We start from the raw sequence: 21785 nt of genomic DNA on the forward strand, positions 1-21785 counted from the left end.
GTTGTGAATGGCAGTATTTCATTCTTTTTTATAGCAGAGTAGTATTCCATTGTGTAGATGTGCCACAGCTTCCTTATCCACTCATCAGATGATGGATATTTGGGCTGGTTCCAACTCTTAGCTATTGTAAATAGTGCTGCAATAAACACTGGAGTACAGGTATCCCTTCAGCGTGATGATTTCCATTCTTCTGGGTATATTCCCAGCAGTGGGACAGCTGGGTCATATGGTAGATCTATCTGTAATTGTTTGAGGAACCTCCATATCATTTTCCATAAAGGCTGTACCATTTTGCAGCTCCACCAACAGTGGATAATAGTTCCTTTATCTCCACAACCTCTCTAGCACTTATCATTCTCAGTCTTTTGGATATTAGCCATCCTGACTGGAGTAAGATGGTATCTCAGTGTGGTTTTAATTTGCATTTCCCGGATGCTGAGTGATGTTGAGCGTTTTTTCATGTGTCTGTTGGCCATTGGTATATCTTCCTTTGAGAAATGTCTGTTCGGCTCCTTTCCCCATTTTTTAATTCGGTTATTTGGTTTTTTGCTGTAAAGTTGTTTGAGTTTCTTGTATGTTCTGGATATTAATCCTTTGTCAGATGTATATTTAGCAAATATTTTCACCCACTCTGTTCATTGTAATTTTTACTCTGTTGATTGTTTCTTTTGCTGTGCAGAAGCTTTTTAGTTTGATATAATCCCATTTGTTTATTTTACCTTTAGTTGCCTGTGCTTTTTGGGTCCTATTCATGAATTTTGTGCCCATTCCTATTTCCTGGAGTGTTTCCCCTATGTTTTCTTTAAGGAGTTTTATTGTTTCAGGATGTATATTTAATTATTTAATCCATTTTGAGTTGATTTTGGTATATGGTGAGAGATACAGGTCTAGTTTCATTCTCCTACATATGATTATCCAGTTATCCCAGCACCATGTGTTGAAAAGGCAGTCTCTTCCCCAGTATGTAGACTTGCTGCCTTTGCCAAAGATCAGATGGCTGTAGGCATATGGTTAATTTCTGGGCTCTCTATTCTGTTCCATTGATCTGTGTGTCTGTTTTTAATGCCAGTACCGTGCTGTTTTGGTTATTATAGCTTTTTAATATAGTTTAAAGTCAGGTAGTGTTATGCCACCAGCTTTATTTATTTATTTATTTATTTATTTATTTATTTATTTATTTATTTATTTATTTATTTATTTATTTATTTATTTATTTATTTATTTATTTATTTATTTATTTATTTATTTATTTATTTATTTATTTATTTATTTATTTATTTATTTATTTATTTATTTATTTATTTATTTATTTATTTATTTATTTATTTATTTATTTATTTATTTATTTATTTATTTATTTATTTATTTATTTATTTATTTATTTATTTATTTATTTATTTATTTATTTATTTATTTATTTATTTATTTATTTATTTATTTATTTATTTATTTATTTATTTATTTATTTATTTATTTATTTATTTATTTATTTATTTATTTATTTATTTATTTATTTATTTATTTATTTATTTATTTATTTATTTATTTATTTATTTATTTATTTATTTATTTATTTATTTATTTTTGCTCAGAATTGCTTTGATATGCATGGTCTTTTGTCTTTCCATATAAATATCTGGATAGCTTTTTCCATCTCAGAGAAAAATGTGATTGGAATTTTGATGGGGATTGCATTGAATCTGCAGATCACTTTGGGTAATATGGACATTTTCACAATGTTAATTACCATCTTCTTGTGTCCTCTTTAATTTCTCTCAACAGTGGTTTGTAGTTCTCTTTATAGAGATTTTTCACCTCCTTGGTCAGCTTTATTCCTAAATATTTTATTTTTTTGGTGGCTATTGTAAATAGGCTAGCTTTCTTGATTTCTTTTTCTGCATGTTCACTGGTGGAGTATAGAAATGCTACTGATTTGTGTGTGTTGATTTTGTACCCGACAACTTTGCTGAAATCGTTTATCAACTCTAGGAGTTTTTTTTATAGAAGCTTAGGCTGTTCAATATATAGGATCATGTCATGTGAAACAAGGCATGACTTGAAGTCATGTGCTTGACTTCATCCTTTCCAATCTGGGTGCCTTTATGTCCTTCTCTTCTCTGATCACTCTGGCTAGTACTTCCAACACTGTGTTAAATAGGAGTGGTGAGAGTGGGCATCCTTGTCTGGTTCCTGTTTTTAAGGGAAAAGCTTTCAGCTTTACCCCATTCAGGATGATATTGGCAGTGAGCTTATCGTATATGGCTTTAATTATGTTCAAATCCCTTCTGTCTATGCCTAACTTGTAGAGAGTCTTTATCATGAAAGGATGTTGAATTTTGTCAAATGCTTTTTCAGAGTCGATAGAGATGATCATGTGGTTTTTGTTTGCTTTTATTAACATGGTGTATCACATTTATTGATTTTTGTATGTTGAACCAACCTTGCGTCCCTGGGATGAATCCCATTTGAGCATGGTGTATAATTTTCTGTATGTGTTGCTGTATTCTGTTAGCTAGTATTTTAATGAGGATTTTTGCATCTATATTCATCAAGGATATTGGCCTGTAGTTTTCTATTTTTGATGCATCTTTGTCTGGTTTTGGTATCAGGGTGATATTTTCTTCATAGAATGAGTTTGGGAGAATGGCCTCTGTTTTAATCTTTAACAGTTTGTAGAGAATTGATATCAGTTCCTCTTTGAAGATTTGGTAGAACTCTGCAGTGAACCCGTCTGGTCCTGGGCTTTTCTTTGTTGGGAGCCTTCTGATAACAGCTTCAATCTCTTTTATTGTTATTGGTCTGTTCAGATTTTCTATATCTTCTTGGCTCAGTTTTGGTAATTTGTATGCATCCAGAAATTTATCCATTTCCTCCAGATTTTCAAATTTGTTGGTATATAGATGTTTATAGTAGTTTCTAAAGTCTTTAATGATTCCTTGTATTTCTGAGGTGTCAGTTCTAATATCACCTTTTTCATTTCTAATTTTTGTTATTTGGGTCTTTTCTCTTCTTTCCTTAGTCTTGCTAAAGGTTTGTCGATTTTATTAATCTTTTAAAGAACCAACTTTTCGTTTCATTGATCTTTTGTATTGTTTTTCATGTTTCTATTTCATTTAGTTCTGCTCTGATCTTAATTATTTCTTTCCATCTACTAACTTTAGGTTTGGATTGTTCTTGTTTTTCTGGATCTTTAAGGTGAAGTGTTAGGTTATTTATTTGCCATCTTCCCATTCTTCTGAATGGAGCATTTAATGCAATAAATTTCCCCCTTAAAACTGCTTTTGCAGTATCCCACAGGTTTTGATGTGTCATTATTTTCATTAGTTTCAAGAAATTTTTTGATCTCCTGTTTAATTTCTTCTTGGACCCACATGTCATTAAGTAGAATGTTGTTTGATTACCATGAGTTTGTATAGTTTTCAGAGCTTCATTTATTATTGACTTCTAATTTTAATCCATTGTGATCAGAAAAAATACATGGAATAATTCCAAGTTTTTTAAGTTTGTTGAGACTTGCTTTGTGACCTAACGTGTGGTCTATTCTGGAGAATGTTCCATGTGCTAATGAGAAGAATGAGTATTCTGAGGTTGTTGGGTGGAATGTTCTGTAGATATCTGCCAAATCCAATTGGTCTAAAGTATTGTTTAGATCTTGTGTTTCTCTGTTGATTTTTTGCCTAGATGATCTGTCCAATGATGAGAGTTGGGTGTTCAGGTCCCCTGCTGTTATGGTGTTAGTGTCTGTTTCTTTTTTTAGATCTAATAGTGTTTGCTTTGTAAATATGGCTGCTCTGACATTAGGTGTATATATATTTATGATTGTTATGTCTTCTTGATGGATCAATCCTTTTATCAGTATGTATTGGCCATCTTTATCTCTTTTAATGGTTTTTGCTTTAAAGTCTATTTTATCTTACATAGGAATAGCTACTCTAGCTCGTTTTTCATTTCTACTTGCATGATATATCTTTTTCCATCCTTTCACTCTTAGTCTATGTGTGTCTTTACAGGTCGAGTCTCTTGGAGACAGCATATTGTTGGGTCCATCTTTTTAATCCAGTCAGTCAGTCTGTGTCTTTTGAATGGGGAATTTAGTCCCTTTACATTCAGAGTTATTGTTAAAAGGTGTTGATTTACTCCTAGCATTATACTAATTTTTGTTTTGATGTCTTAAGTATCTTTTGTTCCTTTCTTTCAAATTTTCTGTTTGTCTTCTGTATTTGTTGGTTTCTTGGGGTGATAGATAAACTAGTTTTTCTCTCTTTTGCTAGCATTTTTGTTTTGCTGGTAGGTTTTGTTCTTTCTTGAGTATTTATGGCAGTGATGGTTGTTTTTCAGGTATCAAACCCAGTACTGCCTTGAGAATTTCTTGTAGGGCTGGTTGTGTGGTGGTGAACTCCCGCAGTTTTTGTTTGTCTGAGAAAGGTACTATTTGTCCTTCATTTTGGAAGGATAGCTTTGCTGGGTAAAGTATTCTTGGCTGACAATTTTTGTCCTTTAGTATTTTGAATGTATCATCCCCTTCTTTTCTGGCTTTTAGGGTTTCTGATGAAAAGTCTGATGTTATTCTGATTGGGGCTCCCTTACAGATGACTTGCTGCTTCTCTCTTGCAGCTTTTAAGATTCTCTCTTTGTCTTTGAGTTTTGCCAGTTTGACTATAACATGCCTTGGAGAGGACGTTTTGGGCTTGAATGTGTTTGGGGGTCTTTGGGCCTCCTGAATCTGAATATATGTGACTTTCTCTATACCTGGAAGTTTTCTGTTTTTAATGCCATTTCCTTTTTCCTTTCCTTCTGGAATACCCATGATTAGGATATTTGAGTGCTTAAGTTTGTCAGTTGTCTCTCTTAAATTTCCTTCAATTTTTTGATTCTTTTTTCTTTTTTCTGGTCTGCCTGTGATAATTCAAACAACCTTTCTTCAAGGTTAGAAATTCTCTCTTCTGCTTGTTCAAGTCTGCTGGTTAAACTCTCTGTTGTATTTTTTATGTTGTTGAATGAATCCTTCAGCTCCACAAGCTCAGCTACATTCTTTTTCAAGGCATTGATTTCTTTCTACATTTCTTCTTTCAGATCCTGTATGTTTTTTCTCATTTCATTGTGTTATTTCACTGAGTTTTCTTGTATCTCATTTAGTTTCCTTAGAACCGTTACTCTAAATTCCTTGTCTGTCATTTCAAAGACTTCCTGTTCTATAGGATCTAGCACTTGTAAGTTATTAATTTCCTTTGGTGGCGATGTACTTTCTTGATTTTTCATATTTCTGGTTTCTTTCCTTTGGTGTTTTGTCATTGTGGCGGGTGGTATCCCTGTTCATTCGTTTCACCCTGATGTCTGGGTTGGCTCCTGAAGGGTCTACTGCTTCTGGACAGCAGAAACCAGCCTGGACTGGAAGTCCCACCCCACCTGCCTTCACTGGCTGTCGGGTGGCATGGGAGTCTAGAGCCTCTCAAGTCACTCACAGAGACAGATGGCCTGGGCTGGAAGTCCTGCCCCACCTGCGTTCACCAGCTCCTCTGACTCAGGGCTTAGGATCCTGGGGCCTCTCAGGCCACTCATGGAGACGGGACAGCCTGGGCTGATTCTCACTCCCTCAGCCTTCACTGGCTCATCTGGCTTAAGGCTTAGGAACCCGTGCCTCTCAGATGGCTCACGGAGATGGGACAGCCTGCACTGGAAGTCCCGCCCCAGCCATGCCTGCCTTCTCTAGCCGGCAGGCTCAGGGCGTGTGGCCCAAAAGTTCTAAAGTCTCTCTACAAAATGGGGAGCAACCTGAACTGGGGTCCTACGGCAGGTGGCTTCTGTCTGTTCCAGCACAGATTTGGGGTCCTCTGTTGCTGTTCCTCAAAAGCTGCAAATTGGTCACTCTGTGGGAGAGAGCAACACTGAACTGGGGTCCTACGGCAGGTGGCTTCTGTCTGTTCCAGCACAGATTTTGGGTCCTCTGTTGCTGTTCCTCAAAAGCTGCAAATTGGTCACTCTGTGGGAGAGAGCAACACCAAGAACCAACTACTACGCCGTCTTGACCCCTCCTGAATTAATTTTTGTATATGGTGTTAGGTAAGTGTCCAACTTCATTCTTTTGCATGTGGATATACAGTTTTCCCAGCAGCATTTGTTGAAAAGACTATTTTTTCCCCATTGTATTGGCACCGTTGCCAAAAATCATTTGACCTTATATGTGAGGGCTTATTTTGGGCTCTGCTGTGGTTTGAATGTTCCCCCAGGCTCAGATTGGAACAGAATCCCCAAATGGTGGTGGAAGATGGGGCCTTTAAGAGGTGATTGGATCACGAAGACTGTACCCTCTTGAATGGATTGATCCATTCATGGGGTAATGGGTTGATGTAATAAGGTGTCATGGGTGTGGACTGGTGGCTTTATAAGGAGAAAAAGTGAGAAAGTTAGCTGTCTTGCTCATACCATCCTTGCCATGTGATTGCCTGCATTGACGTGGGACCCCGTAGAGTTCCCGCCCAGAAGAAGGCCCTCACCAGATGTGACCCTGGACCTTGGACTTTCTGTCCTCTGAAACTGTAATAAATAAATTTCATTTCTTATAAATTACCCAGTTTCAGGTATTTTGTTATAAGCAACAGAAGACAGTCTAATACAGAAAATTGGAAAAGCTGTTTTGGGGGTCAGAGAGATTGATGACTTCAATAAGGTCACAGCTGAATCCAGGTCTTGAGACACTCAGGTCTGGCATCATCCTAGGTGCTAGGTGATGTTTGTATCATTAATGAAATTTGTTGTGGTTGGACGTCTCAAGGTGAGTCACTTGTTTGGGAAACAGCTGGTATCCATCGATTAGAATGAATCGTGTGACGTTGCGGATATTTCACCATTCTGGCCTACCAACATAATAATTTCATTTGACTCGACCTAGAGCTTCATGTACACATTCATCCTAGGGAGTGGTTGGACAGTGACTATAAGATTAGCAGGGGATGGGCAGTGCCTTCCACAGGACAAGACCACTCCTGGGAGGGTCAGGAGGAGCAGACTCCTTCAGCTGGGCCCAGGGGGCTTCCTGGCAGCTGTAGCCCTTCAGCAAGGCCTTGGAGAACGGGAAGGGGCCCCATGGCCCTTATGACAAGGGCTTCTCGGGGACAGCTTCCTGCCTGCCACTCCACCAGAGCTGGGGTTGCCCTGAGAAGACCACAGGAGAACTATGGCAGGAAGACGCCAGGTTGCACATGGCCCCAGTCAGAGGTCAGCCAGGGGAAGGCAGGCAGGGATTGTGGGTGTCGATGGTGCTGTCCGTTCTCTCCCATAGCCAAGGAATCCCATCAATGACCTTCCAGATTCATGTACGGCACCATGGCCACATGGTTGGGAAGAAGAGGATATGGGGTAAATGGTCTTGGGAGCCTAGTGGTCCTGGGTCAGCTTGAGGAGGAGATAGAGACCAAGACCCAGAGAACCTCTTCTTTACCTTGGGAGAAGGGACCTGCTCCTAAGCAGAGGTGTGTGAAGGTTCTTAGGGCAGCGATGGAATGACAAGGACAGAAGTAGGTGTTTCAGTCTAGCCCCAAGGAGAAAGGACTGTGGGAACAATCTGCCTCAGCTGTCTGCAGGAAATATCCTTTGAGATTTGGGGCCCAAGCCAGGTCAGGGGACAAAGTGGGACAAGAAGGGGACAGGGTCTTCTTTCTTCTGTTGCTGGGGACCCAGCAGCTTGATGCCAGGGTGTGAGCTGACAGCCCTGGGTGCCACGGGAGGGGCAGCCATGTTGGCATGGCCTACCCTGCAGGGGAGGGAGGACAAGCTGGTGTGTGAGCCATGCCACCCCCCTTGGGATTCCATAAGCATGAGGGCCCAGAGCCTGTGAGGTGTGGCTTCAGCCACATTCACCCTTGCCCTGCACCTGCCCACACAGTGCAGGTGCTTCATAAATGGTCAGCGGACACCTGAGAGAATGCTGTGACCTAGGTGCCCCAGAGAACCTCAGTGCACACAGGGAGACTCGGAGACCACAGGATGAAGGATTTGCAGGTCTCCCTCAGGTGAGGGCCAGTCAGACCCTCTTTAATGTCATCAAGGGAGGGGGCCTGGGCTGGAGGGCAGAGGCTGTTATTTCTGTGTGGGATTCATCACTTTTCCCATGAAGAGGATGGTCTTGCTGATGTGATCATAGATCATGAAAAGGAAGGGGCTGTCGAGCTTGACTGTGATGGGTAAAGACATGGGCATGATTTCCAATATCGTGGCCCCAGTGGCTTCTGTCCCTTTCTCATCCATGGTGAGCAGAGCCTTATGCACGGCCTGGAGGGGAGAGAAGCAGAGGTATTTTGAGGGTGTGTCGTCCCCCAGCCCAGGCCCAGAGACAAGGCCCCCTGCAGACAGCAACATCCAAGAAGGCTCACTGGAGCCTTTCTCCACCTGGACGGTCCTGTCCTGTCCCCTCCCTCTGCGGTCACACAGGGCCTTTCTTTCTCCCTAAGCCTCTGCCTTTGTCGGCCAGCTCCCCTCCCCCTTCCTGGGACACCCCCACAGCTCCAGGAGGCAGAGGATCGTCCTGCACGGAACTCTGCCTCCACAGACCTGTGCTTCTAGGACATGACTGTAATCACTCGGATGGGACATTCACAGGCTTTGTCCACAGCCAGGGCCACAGTATGCAGCTTAGAACTGAGCAGCTGTTCTTCAGTCACCTTTTTTTTTTTTTTTTTTTTTTTTTGACTGGTAAGGGGATCGTAACCCTCAGCTCAGTGTCGTCCGCACCACGCTCAGCCAGTGAGTGCACCGGCCATCCCCATATCAGATCCGAACCCGCGGCCTCGGCGCTCCCAGCGCTGCACTCTCCCGAGTAAGCCATAGGGCTGGCCCCTTCAGTCACCTTTGATTCTCCTGAACGACAGCCGTCTTTGGTTGAAATCACTCTTTAACTCATACTCTGTTATTCTCCAATAACTTTGCATCTCACAGATAGTAAGGGCCAGACAGTCCTTTAAAATCACTGAGCCTAAACTTCTCCATGTAAATATGGGTAAATGGAGGCCAAGAGACTCATAGGCCCTGGGAAAAGATTTGTGACAGTGAGACAACCTCACGGGAGGTCCCTACGCTGCTGGCAGCACATGAAGCCACCTCCCCACTCAGTCACCTGAACACGTCCAGTCTCGGTGAGTCAGGTGCATCCTCAGGAACTCAGATGCATCTTTGTGTGTGTCCCTCAGCCCTCTCCTCAGCCTCGTGCCTGAGCTATGGCTTCACACACACACTGCCCTGCAGACACCACAGGACAATGCAGTCGTCAAGGAAACCTCACCTTGGAGAGCTTCAGAGGTGCCTCCTCCGTGACCCCCGAGAGGTCGGCTTCATTGCTGAAGACCTTGGTGATGCCCAGGTTTTTCAGGACTGTCTCCAGATCGTAGGTTTCAGATAAGGACAGTTTGGGAACAAATACTTCGGCAGAGCTGTCATGCAGGGAAGAAAACGAGGAGTCTCTCACCATTTCTAAGGTTCCTATTCTGCTCAGATGCACCATGGGTGCAAATGTTTACTTCTCTGGTTGTTTCTCTCACTTGGCACTCTCTCTTCCCCACCCGCACTGAGACGGGAAATCGGCCTCAGTTTGTTCTACTTTTAGCTTCCTCTGCACCTGGCATCAGAGAATGTGAGCCTCAGTGACTGATCTTGTCCTGGCAGCCTCTGAAATGCCACCTCTTCCGGGAAACCCTCCAGGTAGATTCAGGGTGTCTCCCACAAAGCATGTCTCATCCTCCCCCACAGTGCTTGGTCACTGTCCCCCAGCCTGGGACTCCCCAGGGCCTGACTCCCAGGGCACCATAGGGCATGGTGGCAGGTGCTGAGTGATGTCCCTTCAGTGAATGAGAGAAGAGCGACTACAGAGGGCTGAGGCTCAACTCTCCCTTTCCATGGGGACGAAGCGAGGCCCTGAGAAGGGGGTGATGTGAGCGTGCAGATTGACACCGGCCCTCTTTGACCACCTCCAGCCTCGGCCCCTCCTTTTCTCACCCCGGTGCAGGGACTTTGGGAGGGGTTGGGCTAGCAGAGGTACTGAAACTTCTATTCATATTTTAACCTTATACTTTTTGCATTTTCATAACCATTCTAAAGTGTACATAGCAAATAGTTCAGTGGAGCATGGGCATATTTATGAATGCAGAAATATGCACTAATTTGTGGTGCACGCTCAAGTATTGTGCACTGCTGGGCACCCAATAAACCACACTGACGAGGTAGCAGAGAAACTTGAACATTCTGCAAGCAGGTTCTGGACTTTCCCACAGTGGCCCTTGCTTTTCTCACCTTCTGCACGCAGCTCTCCCCCTGTGCACCAGGGACATCTGCCCTTGAGCACCACCCTTGCCAGCTGCCTTTGCCAAGAAGCCCGTCTCTAAGTTTTTCTGCCATAGCATGTGCTGGTGTTGCTGTCCCTACCCCAGGCACTGGGTGTTGGGAAGGGACAGTGTCCGTACTGGGGACGAAGTTCCCAAGGACCGGACTTTGCCTCCTCACCTCTGGGTACTGTCCCTTTCACATGCCTGGCTGGTGCTACCTGAATTGAGTGCTGGCCCCGGTCTGGAAGCACAAGGCCATGCATAGTAGCTGTGTCCCAAGGGATGTGGGGCCCACCCTCCCCAGCCCTCTGGCCAGTCCCTATGTGCATCAGTGCTGACATGACGCAGAGGTCTGGGATGCTCCTGCACCAGCCCCTGGCTGGGGAATCACCTCCTTTTTCTGTGTTTCAGGAACTTGACGATTAACTCCTTGGAGAGGTTGGCCTCCAGCTGCTGCAGTTTCCCCTTGTCGGGCAGGAAGAAGAGGGCGGTGGCATTGCCGACGTAGTCCAGCATCAGCACCCAGCTGGCGAGTGTTGTGCAGTAATGGGTGTCATACATGCCCAGGCCTTTCATCATGGGCACCTTCACGGTGGTTGTCTCATCCACGTGGAAGTCCCCCTCCACAGTATGGTTTGCGTCGAAGGGCTTCTCCCACTTGCCTGGAGAGAGGGGAAGGCGGACATCAGCCAGGGGAGGGGTAAAGGTTTTGATAAGTGCAGATGAAAGAGCCCTGAGCCCCTGGTGAGACGCATTTCTCTGAGTCTTAGCTTCATCACCTGTAAACGGGGCTGCAATCGAACATCCCCGCTAGTGAAAGGGCTTTTTTTTAAGGATAATTCAGGACTAGAGGCAGATCCAGAATTCCTATATAGCATCCCAGAGCTGAGATGCCATCCTGGTTGTGCCAAGTAAGCATTTTTATTAGGATGATAGTCGTCCCTCGGAATCCACGGGCATTGTTTCCAGGACCCCTCACAGATACCAAAATCTGAGGATGTTCAAGTCCCTTATATAAAATGGCATAGCATTGGCATGTATTTTAAGTCATGTCTAGATTCTTTATAATACCTAATTCATGGCACATGCCATGTAAGTAGTTACGCTGTATCGTTTTTTAAATTTGTATTATTTTTATTGTTGAATTGTTATTTTTTATTTTTTATTTTTTTAAAATATTTTCAATTCACAGTTTGTTGATTCCACAGATATAAAACTCAGGGATACAGAGGGCCAACTGTATATGTTTATTGGAGGGTGACTTGGGAGCTATAAATGAAAATTTTTGGCACCCGTTATATTTTAGTGCCTCCTTATCTGGGGCTCCCTGTCCCTCATTAACTGATGGCTTAGGCAGCTTTCACGGCATACATTCTGGTTATCCCTCCTAAGGCCTTCTCCTGGGCCTGCCTACACTTCAAATGCACGTGCCTGGGCAGCCGCCCCTCTGCTATACTGAGAGAACTTCACCATAATGGCAAGACAGAGTGGGCAGGTGCCTCAGGGACCACTGAACCCACCATCCTCGTTGGACAGGAGGAGGCAATGTGGCTGGAGAGGGGACGAGACCTGCCCCAAGTCCACAGCAGGGCTGGGCCCTCAGTTGTGCTGACCCAGGGTGGGCGCTCCCCACTGTACTACCCTGCCTCAGGAGCAAGGGGGCCAGTGTGGGGGAAGCAGCCCCTGGCCTTGACCCATTCCCCTCTCCAGACTACCTCCATGGGACAGTTGAAGCAGCCTTAGAATACCCTGGGGGCCCATGGGGTCCTGACCTGCATCCTTTTTATCCTCACCAAAACCTGACAGCAAGGGTGTTATTTTGTCCATGAGGAAATAGGAAAGTAGCACCCCAAAGAGGTGAAGTGGCTTGACTGTTGTCAAAAGCTGTAAGTGGGACAGGCAGGATTTGAACCCAGGTCTTTCAGATAGTGAAGCTGACAGCCCTTCCGTGACACTGGAGTGGTCCTCCGTGTGTTCCCTGAAACACTATTCCCATCATGTAGTGTGCTATCATTTGTTCTGGCTGTGTGTCTGGGAAGTGTCACATACTCTACTCCCCAGCCCCTGTAGGGGTTCACTATACAAAGGACACGAAAGGCTCTGAAGAGTCTTGCAGAGAAGCTGATCATTTTGACTTTTTAATTCAATATTCCCCAACCTTATTAGACCATGGAAAATATTTTAGTGTTTGCGTGTGGAAAATTGAAAAGCCCAGGCTGAGATGCATGGCCATCACCCTAGTGCACTGCCAAGGAAAGTTTAAGAAATGGTCATTTGAGAATGTTTTGGGGTGTTTCCATGGGAACCAACTCGGGCTGGTGTGCAACCTTACCTTTAAAGAAAATGTAATTCACCAGAGCAAGAACTGTGTTTTCGTCAATCTGTTTGACCAAATCCACAATTTTTCCGTGGGTTTCCTTCTCCACATAAGAGTTGATCTTTCTCTTGGCCTCTTCGGTGTCACTGAAGTTGACGGAGAAGGTATCTGAGTGGTACAGCTTCTCAGCATCCTCCAAAAATTTATCCACTAGCTTCAGAGTCTTGTCAATAAACAGGCCATTGCCGGTGGTCAGCTGGAGCTGGTTGTCTGGCCTGTTGAGGGTGTGGATGAGATTCTGGAAGCCTTCATGGACATCAGCCTCAACTATCTCTGTGAGGTTGAAATCCAGGCCCTCCAGGATCTGAGTGTGAGTGTCAGCTTTGGTCCCCAGGGAGAGCATGGCAAAGGCCGTGGCGATGCTCACTGGGGAAAAGACGACATTTGTGGTGTTGGACTGATGGGCCAGCTCGTGGTACAAGCTGAAGGTGAACTTGGCCAGGTTCGGGGAGATCTTGTGGGAGGCTGGATGCTTCTCATCAGGCTTGGGTGCATCTGTCTCCTGGGCAGCATCTCCCTGGGGATCCTTATTAGCCAGGGTGCTGGGGACTAGGCAGCACAGGCCAGCCAGCAGAAGGAGGCCCCATGACAAGGAGGATGGCATCGTCCTGCAAGACAGAGAAGGGGGTGCCAAGCCCCAAGTCAGGACACATGGTGACCTCCACTGTCCACTGACTGATACCAGGTGAAAGCAGCCACTGTTTATTAGACACTTGCTGTGTGCCCGGCTGTGCCCACCACTCTCCTAATCATCGTCTCGGGAAGAATCAGAGAACGCAGAACGGACATGGTGCTTGCCACATACCAAGCTCCGTTTCTAAGCACATGCATGTCTTAACTCTTTTTATTCTTCCAACAATTCCACGAGGTGGTAATATTACTGTCCTCCATTTACAGACGAGAAACCAAAGCCCAGAGAGGTGAAGACACATGTCCAAGGTCTGTGAGCAGGTAGAGTGGCAGAGCCAGAACCACACATCTGGGCCCTGAGTCCATGCTGCATAGCTCTCTTTATACCTGAATGACCGTGAGGTGTAATTGCCACAGTCCCCGTATACAAAAGAGGAAACTGAGGCACAGGAAGTCATGAGCCTGCCCATGACTACCTGAGAATTGGGCCACATCAAAATCTAGAATCACTTTGAGCTGCAACAGCCCTTGGAGGACTTCCATTCAACCCCATTATTGAATGGTCACGGAATCTGCTGCACAGAGGGAAAGCATCTTGCACAGTCACATAGTGAGAACATGGTGGTGCTGCGATAACCCCCCCGGGGGCCGTGCCCACTCAACACCCATGAGGACCCTCAGCCCCTACTGAGTTTTCCTGAGAGAGAAGTTTGTCCCCACCATGCTCTGTGGTCCCAGCCACAAGCATGGGCTGGTGTCCCTGCAGTCAGCTTACCAGCCATCCTGGTCACCAAGTGTGTCCCAGTTCTGGGCTCTCACTGTCAGGAGCATTAAGAATGCAAATCTCTCATTTAAAGTGGGGGTGTGTGTGGAGGGGGGAATGGGAGGTGAAAAAACATATCTTTTATCTTCAGACAGACCTGGGTTCTAATCCTGGCTCTGTCACTTGCCAGCTGTGTGAGCCAGGACAAGTCATTTAATCTCTTTGGTCCTCATTTTGCCGTATATGTAAAGTGGGGTTGTTGGAAGAATTCAGTGAAATAAGTCTAGACACCAAACCTTATGTCAAAGGGATCTGAGAAAGCAGATTTTTTTGGGAAAGAGGCTGGCAGGTGTTGCAACCTCAGAGCCGTCAGGTGACAGGCAGGTGAGGGATGTGTTTCATGGGTGGGAGTGTGACAATAGGGAGTGGCAAGGTCTGCAGCTGAACCAGCAAGAGCAGGCTCTGCCAGTGATGGCCAAGTCAGTGCCATCCACAGCAACACAGAGCTGCCCTGCCCCCAGAGCTCCCTGCACTCCAGATGTGCCCAGGCCTCGGAGCACCAATCTGCAGTCGCCTGAGCACGACCCGCTCTCTTCACAGACGGGGAAGCTGAGATCTGAACTGAGGAGAGTGTGCCTATGGTAACATAGTTAGCCACTAGTCACATAAAAATCATCATCTTAATAAAATACAAAGAGAAAGGTGTCCTTGAATTTGGGATATGAAAATTGGGGGTATTTTGCCTCCCAATCTGTTTATTTTAACCTCAGGGGCCCAAGACCCATTCTCTCCTGTCCTTCTGTCAAAGGCAGCACCCACACCCCCAAACCTAGTACTGGGGAAGCCGATTGGAAATGAGAGAGCAGACAGTGAGCACTCAGAGAGGTATAGACACAGAGGCTGAGCTTGAAGCGAAAAGAATGAGGATCTCACGGTGACGTTTCTGGAACCTGGGCCAGGTGGGAGGAGTCTTTGCAAGGCTGGGGAGAGTGAGGTGAGCCACATCCTTGCCTAATCTCACACAATTTCATCCAGGAGCATAAAGTGACCAAGAGCAACCTGGAGGGGTCCAGGGAAACGATGGTGGCATAAGGTCACAACCTGTTGAAACCCACAGTAAATAAGCTGAGTCACTCAGCCCTGTCACTTGCTGGCTAAATGAAGGGGGCAGCATCACTTTGTGGCTATAATTAGAGGCTGTAAGGCCAGATTGCTGAAGTTCAACTGTGTGACCTTGGAAAAATTACTTAACCTCTCTGAACCTCAGTTTCCTGGAGATAATAAGGGCGCACTTCCTCATAGAGCTGTTGTGCAAATCAAATATGTGCGAAGTACCAAGAAGTGCCTGGTACACGGTAAGCTCTCAAGAAGTGCCCTTGTTGTCATCCAAACTGTCATGGCTTTCAGAGAAGTTGCATGGGAATCCGGCTACCTTGGCCTTGGCCATCTTTCTAGCCCCCCATTTCCAAAAACTGGTTGAGAAGAACCAAATTCTTCCAACATTCCAGAGATCAAGGTGGGGGATGCGGTGGTGTGAGGGGAAAGCGAGCAAAGGTTGCCTAAGTTTTGCCCAAGAGGACAGAGACGTTGAGCAACTGTCCAAAGTCATCAGGCATCAGAGTGGCTTCAAGGCTAGTCCAACCAGTGCCTGAGACCCGAGAGAACTATGTCAACAGTAGGGCCAGGGACAGGAGCATGGGGTCTGGAGTCCAATGCCCAAGTTTGAGTCCTGGACAGTGTGTGGTTTAGGGCAAGTTGTTAACCTCTCGTCCCCAATTTCCTCATCTGTAAAATGAGAATAAAATAACCATGGTAACCATCTCAGAGGGTTGTTGTGAAGTTTAAATGCGTTAATATGTGCACTGGGCTCAGAAGTGGTGGAGCCCAGAGCTATTACTGGGGAACGTCAGCTGGTACCACGGTGACGGTGCCCCTTGCAGGGGCTGCTGTCCTCCACCGTGGAGGGGAGCACCTGCAGGCCCGCTGTGCACCGGGAGGCCCGTTCTGACACGTCCAGGCTAAAGCCCGGCACGGTTCTGCTCCTGGGCATATCTGGAGAGTTTGGAGGAGGGACATGGGCCCGAGCTCCTCACCGCTCCTCTCTGGGCCTGAACTTCATCATCCATAGACGGGGAGGAAGTTATGCACCCAGGCAGTAGGGGAGGTGAGGAGGTTGACAAGCGACAACTGATGGGAAAGCCCCTGGACAGTTGCAGAAGCTGTGTAAGCAGAAACAGCTGCCCTTATTGCTGCTGTCACTGCATCTTGGCTGCTGCTCCCCCCTGGGGTCCCAGGACTGCAGAGCCAGACACTTGCCTCCATTTCTGCTTACAAGGGCCAGTTGATTCACCAGGAGGTACCGGGCAGGCTTGGAGAGCAAAAAACTACCTTCGGGGCTGTTGTTACTATAACGACAGGGGGTCCAACCACAGCCCACTGCATGCACCCTGCATCCTGGGGGGCTGCCCCTCCACCCCGCTCCAGCCCCAGGCAGGCTGCCTGACCTGGTGATGCAAGGAGCCTCTCCCCAGTGGAAGGCATACTTACGAGTCACAGTCCCAGGGCTGGCGGTGGTGGCCGAGGCTGAGGAGAAAGAGCCCTGTGCTCACCTGTATTTAAGGAGCAGGTGCAGAAGGGCAACCGGGAGGCTGCTGGTGAATATTAACCAAGGTCACCCCAGTTATCAAAGGAGCAAACGGGGACTAAGTCCACTGGCCGGGCACTGAGCTGCCCACCCACGCTGCCTGGGCAGCGCTCAGTCTTCTGCTCCAGGTACCAAAGGGAGTCATTGTACCCGGCTCATAAACCACCACATCCTGTGTCCGAGCTGGGGTGGGGGCATGAGTCAGATGGTCTTTGGGACAGTGCCACTTTGCTGGTCCTATGTTCTTGCTGGGGAATCCTTAGTGGCTGCTGCACTGATAGCAAGGTCTATCATTTACTGAGCAGCCTTGAAATGCCTGGTGCTGAAAACTCACTGCTGCCCTCCGTGGAGGATCAGGGCCTCATATGAGCCCATTTGACAAATGGGGAAACAGAGGCCCAGAGCGGGTGGGGAGGGTTGCTCATCCTAAGTCACCAAACCAGACTTAGATACAAAAACTCTTTTGATTTCCTCGATGGGAAAATGGGACATGACTGAGGTGGGCATGGCCAGGTTAGGCTGGCACAGGGTGGCTGTGGGACAGCCTAGGGGCTGGAGAGCAAATTTGTAAAGAAGAGCTGTGCTGCTTCAGGCAAACCACTTTGCCTCTCTGATATGCAGGAGGTATTTTCACCTGCATCATTGGGGGTTGGAAGTCCAATTTTGGAGCATGGTTGTCTGAGATATACAAAGAACCTTCAGTAAAGTGCCCAGCACACGGTAGGCTCTTTATTTGGGTCTGTATAGCTAGTGTTCAGCCTGTTTTACAGGCTGCTCTGAACAGCAGGAGGTTCAATTTCTGGCCAGCCTCAGGCCTGTTTCCGTTTCTGGCCCCAGGAAGACCGGTGTGATCCATATACTGCTTGAAACTTCCTTGGGAACGTGGTCCCCTGCCTTGGGGCTGCTGCAGGCCTTTGGGGCATTGCTGGTTGTGGGGTTGTGGGGGATTCAGGGTTGAGGCTAGTGAGCCCCCACTTGATTGCAATCCCTTAAAAAGCCTAAATCAGACTGCTTCACCCTCTGCACAGCCCCCATGCCTGCTAGGTGGGTGCGGTAGGTACTGTTGAATGAATGACGAGTACGTTTTTGACCCCTCTCTCACTCGTTGTGCCTCCTCCTTGGGGCTCTGCCAGGCTAGTGACCCATAGGATTGATTCTCTAGCACTCAGGTTCAGATCAGGGAACCCACTCACTGGCAGTGAGAACTCAGGCAAGTCCATGAACCTCACTGTGCCTCAGTTTCCCCATCTGTACAACGGGGACCATGACAGTATGTACCTTGCTGGGCTGCTCTGAGGATTAAATGCAGTAGTCCAAGGTTAGCTCAGAGCTGGGCACTGGGTGTACACGGTAGACCCTTTGTGATGCTGTTCCTCCCCATGTCAGGGGTCTCCCTGGTCACTGTGGGTGTGGGAGGGTGTATTTCAGGAGCTTTCCTCCAGGCATTCTCCCATTCAGTACTCTCAGTAACCCTGTGAGGGGAGTGTGGACCACCCCCCCTTACAAGAAGGTGGGTGTGGGAGGGTGTATTTCAGGAGCTTTCCTCCAGGCATTATCCCATTCAGTACTCTCAGTAACCCTGTGAGGGGAGTGTGGACCACCCCCCCTTACAAGAAGTAGGAAACTCCTGTCTTACCCTCCAGCTCTGTTACCCTGGTCTTTCCCCTGAGCTGGTTAAATGGACATTTCCTCCCAGGACGCTGCTTCCACTCACAGCTTGGGGCGCGGCTGTGGTTGAGATGAGGTTTGCCCTCCATATCCCCTGAGCATTTTGCTCTGGCCTCCACTTCCCCATCCATACAACGGCCCCGCCCATCGGAGCCCAGCTGCCTCTCCCCTCTGTCTCATGAGGTGGGCAGTGGTAAGCTTCCCAGCTTCCCTGCTGTCCCCAAGCTCTGCCCCCTCAGGCATGCGGGTGGCCAGGGGGCTGGTGGGAGGGCAGAGCCCCCCTACCTGGAATTCCTGGTGGTGCTGTGGTGGCGGCCACACCTCCTGTGGCAGCCTGACTCCCTCCTCCTCTGCAGCTGCGGGGCTCTGAGGGCTGCACCGAGGGTGCTGTGAGAACAGTGCCCGGCCTCTGCACGCCCAGGAAGGAGGAGGATCCGGGTGGCACAGACGATAGGTCTGGGAGGGGCGGGGAGCTGGGCCAAGGAGAGGGACACCAAGCTGGCCCCTCCTGGCCCAGGCATTTCTGCATGTCACCTGCTTTACCTGCCCTGTCTGGAGAGAGTGACCCAGGATGAGTCACCCCGTTTCTTTTGAGCCTCTGTAAGACGAATGGTCACATCCACTTAGAGGGTTACTAGAAATGGTAGGTGTGACCCTGCTGGCACAGAGCCCAGCACCTGCATCTTGACAGGTTTCTTGGGCCAACTGCCACCTCTGTAACGCCAAGCAGGAGCCCCAGGAGGCACAGGAGAGGGGTGTGTCACAGGCCCTGGCTGGGTGCAGAAGGGCCCACGGGGGAGCTGCGGCATTTGGAGGAGTGATGAAGAAAGAGCATGGGGTGGCAGCAGCTGGGGCAAGCGAGGAGCTCAGAATTTTGGGGCCTTGCCCTTTGGGGTCAAGAGCTCTATGCTCAGCCCTTGCTCTACTCTGGACACCCATCCTGGGAAGAAGGGCGGGGATTAGCTGGGAAAATGAAAAGAGTCCCCAGGGTGTGGGGAGGGCACCTGTGGCCATTCTGGAAGGTACTGTGCCCATGAACCTTAGGCCACGGTGGGGAAAGTCTTGTCCACTTGGTTACTTCTGGAATTGCCTCTTGCATCATCTGGGCTGACTCCCTGGGAGTGAATGCCTTATGGGAATGCCTGTCGGCTGGTTGTAAATAAGGGCACCTGCCCTCCCACGGGCCCTGCCCAGGGATGGGAGCGCACATCCTCAAGGTGTGCGCTGGGAAGAGGGAGAGAGCTGAGGCTTGGAGTGCGCAATGAGGAAGGAAGCGAGGGGGTGAAGTGTGCAAAGGGCCCTGGGCCACATGGGTCAGGGACAAGGGGCTGGTCAGGAGAACATGGGTGGACTTCGGGAGAGCTGAAGCCATTGGCAGAGTTCCCAAGAGGGTGCAGGAACCGGCCTGGTCTGTCTGCCCCACGAGCGCACACACACACAGGTATGCACACACACACGCACACACCGCATGCGCCGTCACTCTCAGACCACCTGCCCCCTCCCAGGCTCCCTTCTTTGGGGAGCAGTGTAGGTGAATGGTTAAGGCGTGTGCTTGGGAGCTAAGCCTCTGGGTTCAAGCCTCAACTCCACTACCCTCTTTCTGTGGGATCTTAGACAAACCACTTAACCTCTCTGTGCCTCATTTTCTCAGTGAGAAAGGGACAAGATAGTCACTTCCACCAGGAGTGCAAAGAGCAAATGAGATGTAAGCACTTTGAGCAGCCCCTGGCACGCAAGGACCCCAGGTCCACGCTAACCACTGTATGACTCGGGGCATGTGTCTGGGGCCTGGAAGCCTTTTAGGTGGGTCCCCTGGGTCTGAGAAGGAGAACAATGCTGCATTTGGCCCAGGCTTGGGGAGCAGCACTCTTGGCCCAGGGACACCTCCTCAGATGTAAGCCTCCATTTACCCAAAAAGGCCGCCAATCCTCTCTCCAGGGAGCTGTCTGAAGGTGCAGAGCCGGGCGCAGTTCCATCTTTCTGAGCACCTGTGAGCCGCACGGATGTGGGTGGCTGGAGCTAGGCAGACTTGGATTCAGGGGAGGGCTTCACTTCACTTCCCTGAGCCTTGGTTTTGTCATCTGTAAAATGGGGATAGGAGTCCCTTTCTCACATTGTGGTGGGACTTAACCGAGGTGATGCTCTTGGGGTGATCCTCGTGGGGCCTGCTCTGTTAGCATAAATGACACTGCGTCTGTCCTCTCATGACTCGTTAACAAGTCAGGTGGATGTCGCAGGAGATGAACTGAATCCACACCGTCAGTTCACCTCCTCCTGGCGTCTTGTGGATCGACCGACTTGCAACACCCTGGTAGACCCGCTTTCCTTCTGCGCGTAACCTCTGGGCCGCTTCCTGTGTGGGGACCGATTTCTGCTTTTTCTGGAACTATTTCGCTTACTTACTGCTTCTTGTTTTCACCCCTCATCCTGACTCAGAGAAAAGTAAGGTAAATCGGCTCATTTTAAGAGACAATATGATCAACAGAAGGAATAAAAGACGCATCTACAGCTTTATTCCCTTCTTGTTAAAATTGATAAAACTGATGTTTTATTACAACCAACATTTTCTATACACTTTATTTTAACCTTACTCTTTTGAGGTTATGGACCATGATGGCCATTATGAACTTGCAGCTGTTCAGGGACTCAATCTGTCCTATTTAACTATAGTTATGATTACCTTTTTGGTGGCCAATTTCTACATTTTGGCCAAGTTTAAGTTATCTTTCAGTTATCTCTCTCCTGCTTTCAGCAATCCCTGCTGACGTTTTAGAAAATGCACATTTGCTTTCTAGCAATGGCACCTTGTCCCAGGCCCATCTGCATCTTCTCCTGCACCAAGACATGGTGTCAGCGACCCTTTCTGGGAGAGGAAGAGAGCCGGGGGTGACAACGGTCCCTGTGGGAGCCACAGGCAAGGCAGGGTGTGTGGGACTCACCCTTGCATGGGGGCCATGGGAGACCCAGCAGGACTCTCAGGCTTGTTTTTAGAAACACGAGGCCAGCATGGGTGACTCAGCTAACAGACAGCAGCGGGGTCCTTAGAACTTGCCCAACTCCGACCTTGGCTTGAAATGGTTCTGTTTACCCCATTGACTGCTTCCTGTTGACTTTCAGCATTTGTCTTCTTGGTTTTAACAAATCTCTCACTGATTTCATATTACAATACAAATTCCCAAACTGACTGCAACACGTAGCACGTCATCATGGCTGATGCATCTCGAGCACTTCCTATCCGCCAGGCTCAGTTTTAAACACTTTATGTGTATTAATTCACACAATCCCATGCTATGGGCACCATTATTTTGTCCTTAGATCAGATGAGAAAACCGAGGTGCAGACAGCTGCCATAATGCTGCCAGCGTGTGCTGCCCTCCCCTCCTGTCTCCCTCC

At 47.8% G+C, this 21785-nt stretch overlaps 1 protein-coding gene across 2 annotated transcripts; it reads right to left on the reverse strand.

Annotated features, from left to right (window-relative positions):
* Positions 1–7984: 7984 nt before the first annotated feature.
* LOC103608542 (alpha-1-antiproteinase-like) lies at positions 7985–18746 on the reverse strand. Of its 2 annotated transcripts, none has more exons than XM_008592964.1 (5): positions 18678–18746; positions 12643–13295; positions 10702–10972; positions 9275–9422; positions 7985–8268 (listed from the first exon to the last, which is right to left on the reverse strand). In XM_008592964.1, the coding sequence occupies exons 2-5, from the start codon at positions 13289–13291 to the stop codon at positions 8077–8079; spliced, it is 1260 nt and encodes a 419-aa protein (XP_008591186.1). In that variant the 5' UTR covers positions 13292–13295; positions 18678–18746; the 3' UTR covers positions 7985–8076. The 2 variants fall into 2 exon arrangements, with proteins under 2 accessions (XP_008591186.1, XP_008591185.1); XM_008592963.1 differs by lacking the exon at positions 18678–18746 and adding an exon at positions 16628–16655.
* Positions 18747–21785: the final 3039 nt, after the last annotated feature.

This window comes from Galeopterus variegatus, unplaced genomic scaffold (genome assembly GCF_000696425.1).
Source record: "Galeopterus variegatus unplaced genomic scaffold, G_variegatus-3.0.2 Scaffold8546, whole genome shotgun sequence".
In the NCBI taxonomy this organism is placed as follows: domain Eukaryota; kingdom Metazoa; phylum Chordata; class Mammalia; order Dermoptera; family Cynocephalidae; genus Galeopterus; species Galeopterus variegatus.

Excerpts from the sequence above, each read along its gene's own strand:
- LOC103608542 (XM_008592964.1), bottom strand. The coding sequence starts at position 13,291 with ATGCCATCCTCCTTGTCATGGGGCCTCCTTCTGCTGGCTGGCCTGTGC. Across the intron at positions 9,423-10,701 it reads CTGAAACACAGAAAAAGGAG|CTCTGCCGAAGTATTTGTTC; the intron begins GTGATTCCCCAG and ends CCTGCATGACAG. Across the intron at positions 8,269-9,274 it reads CACCTCTGAAGCTCTCCAAG|GCCGTGCATAAGGCTCTGCT; the intron begins GTGAGGTTTCCT and ends TCTCCCCTCCAG.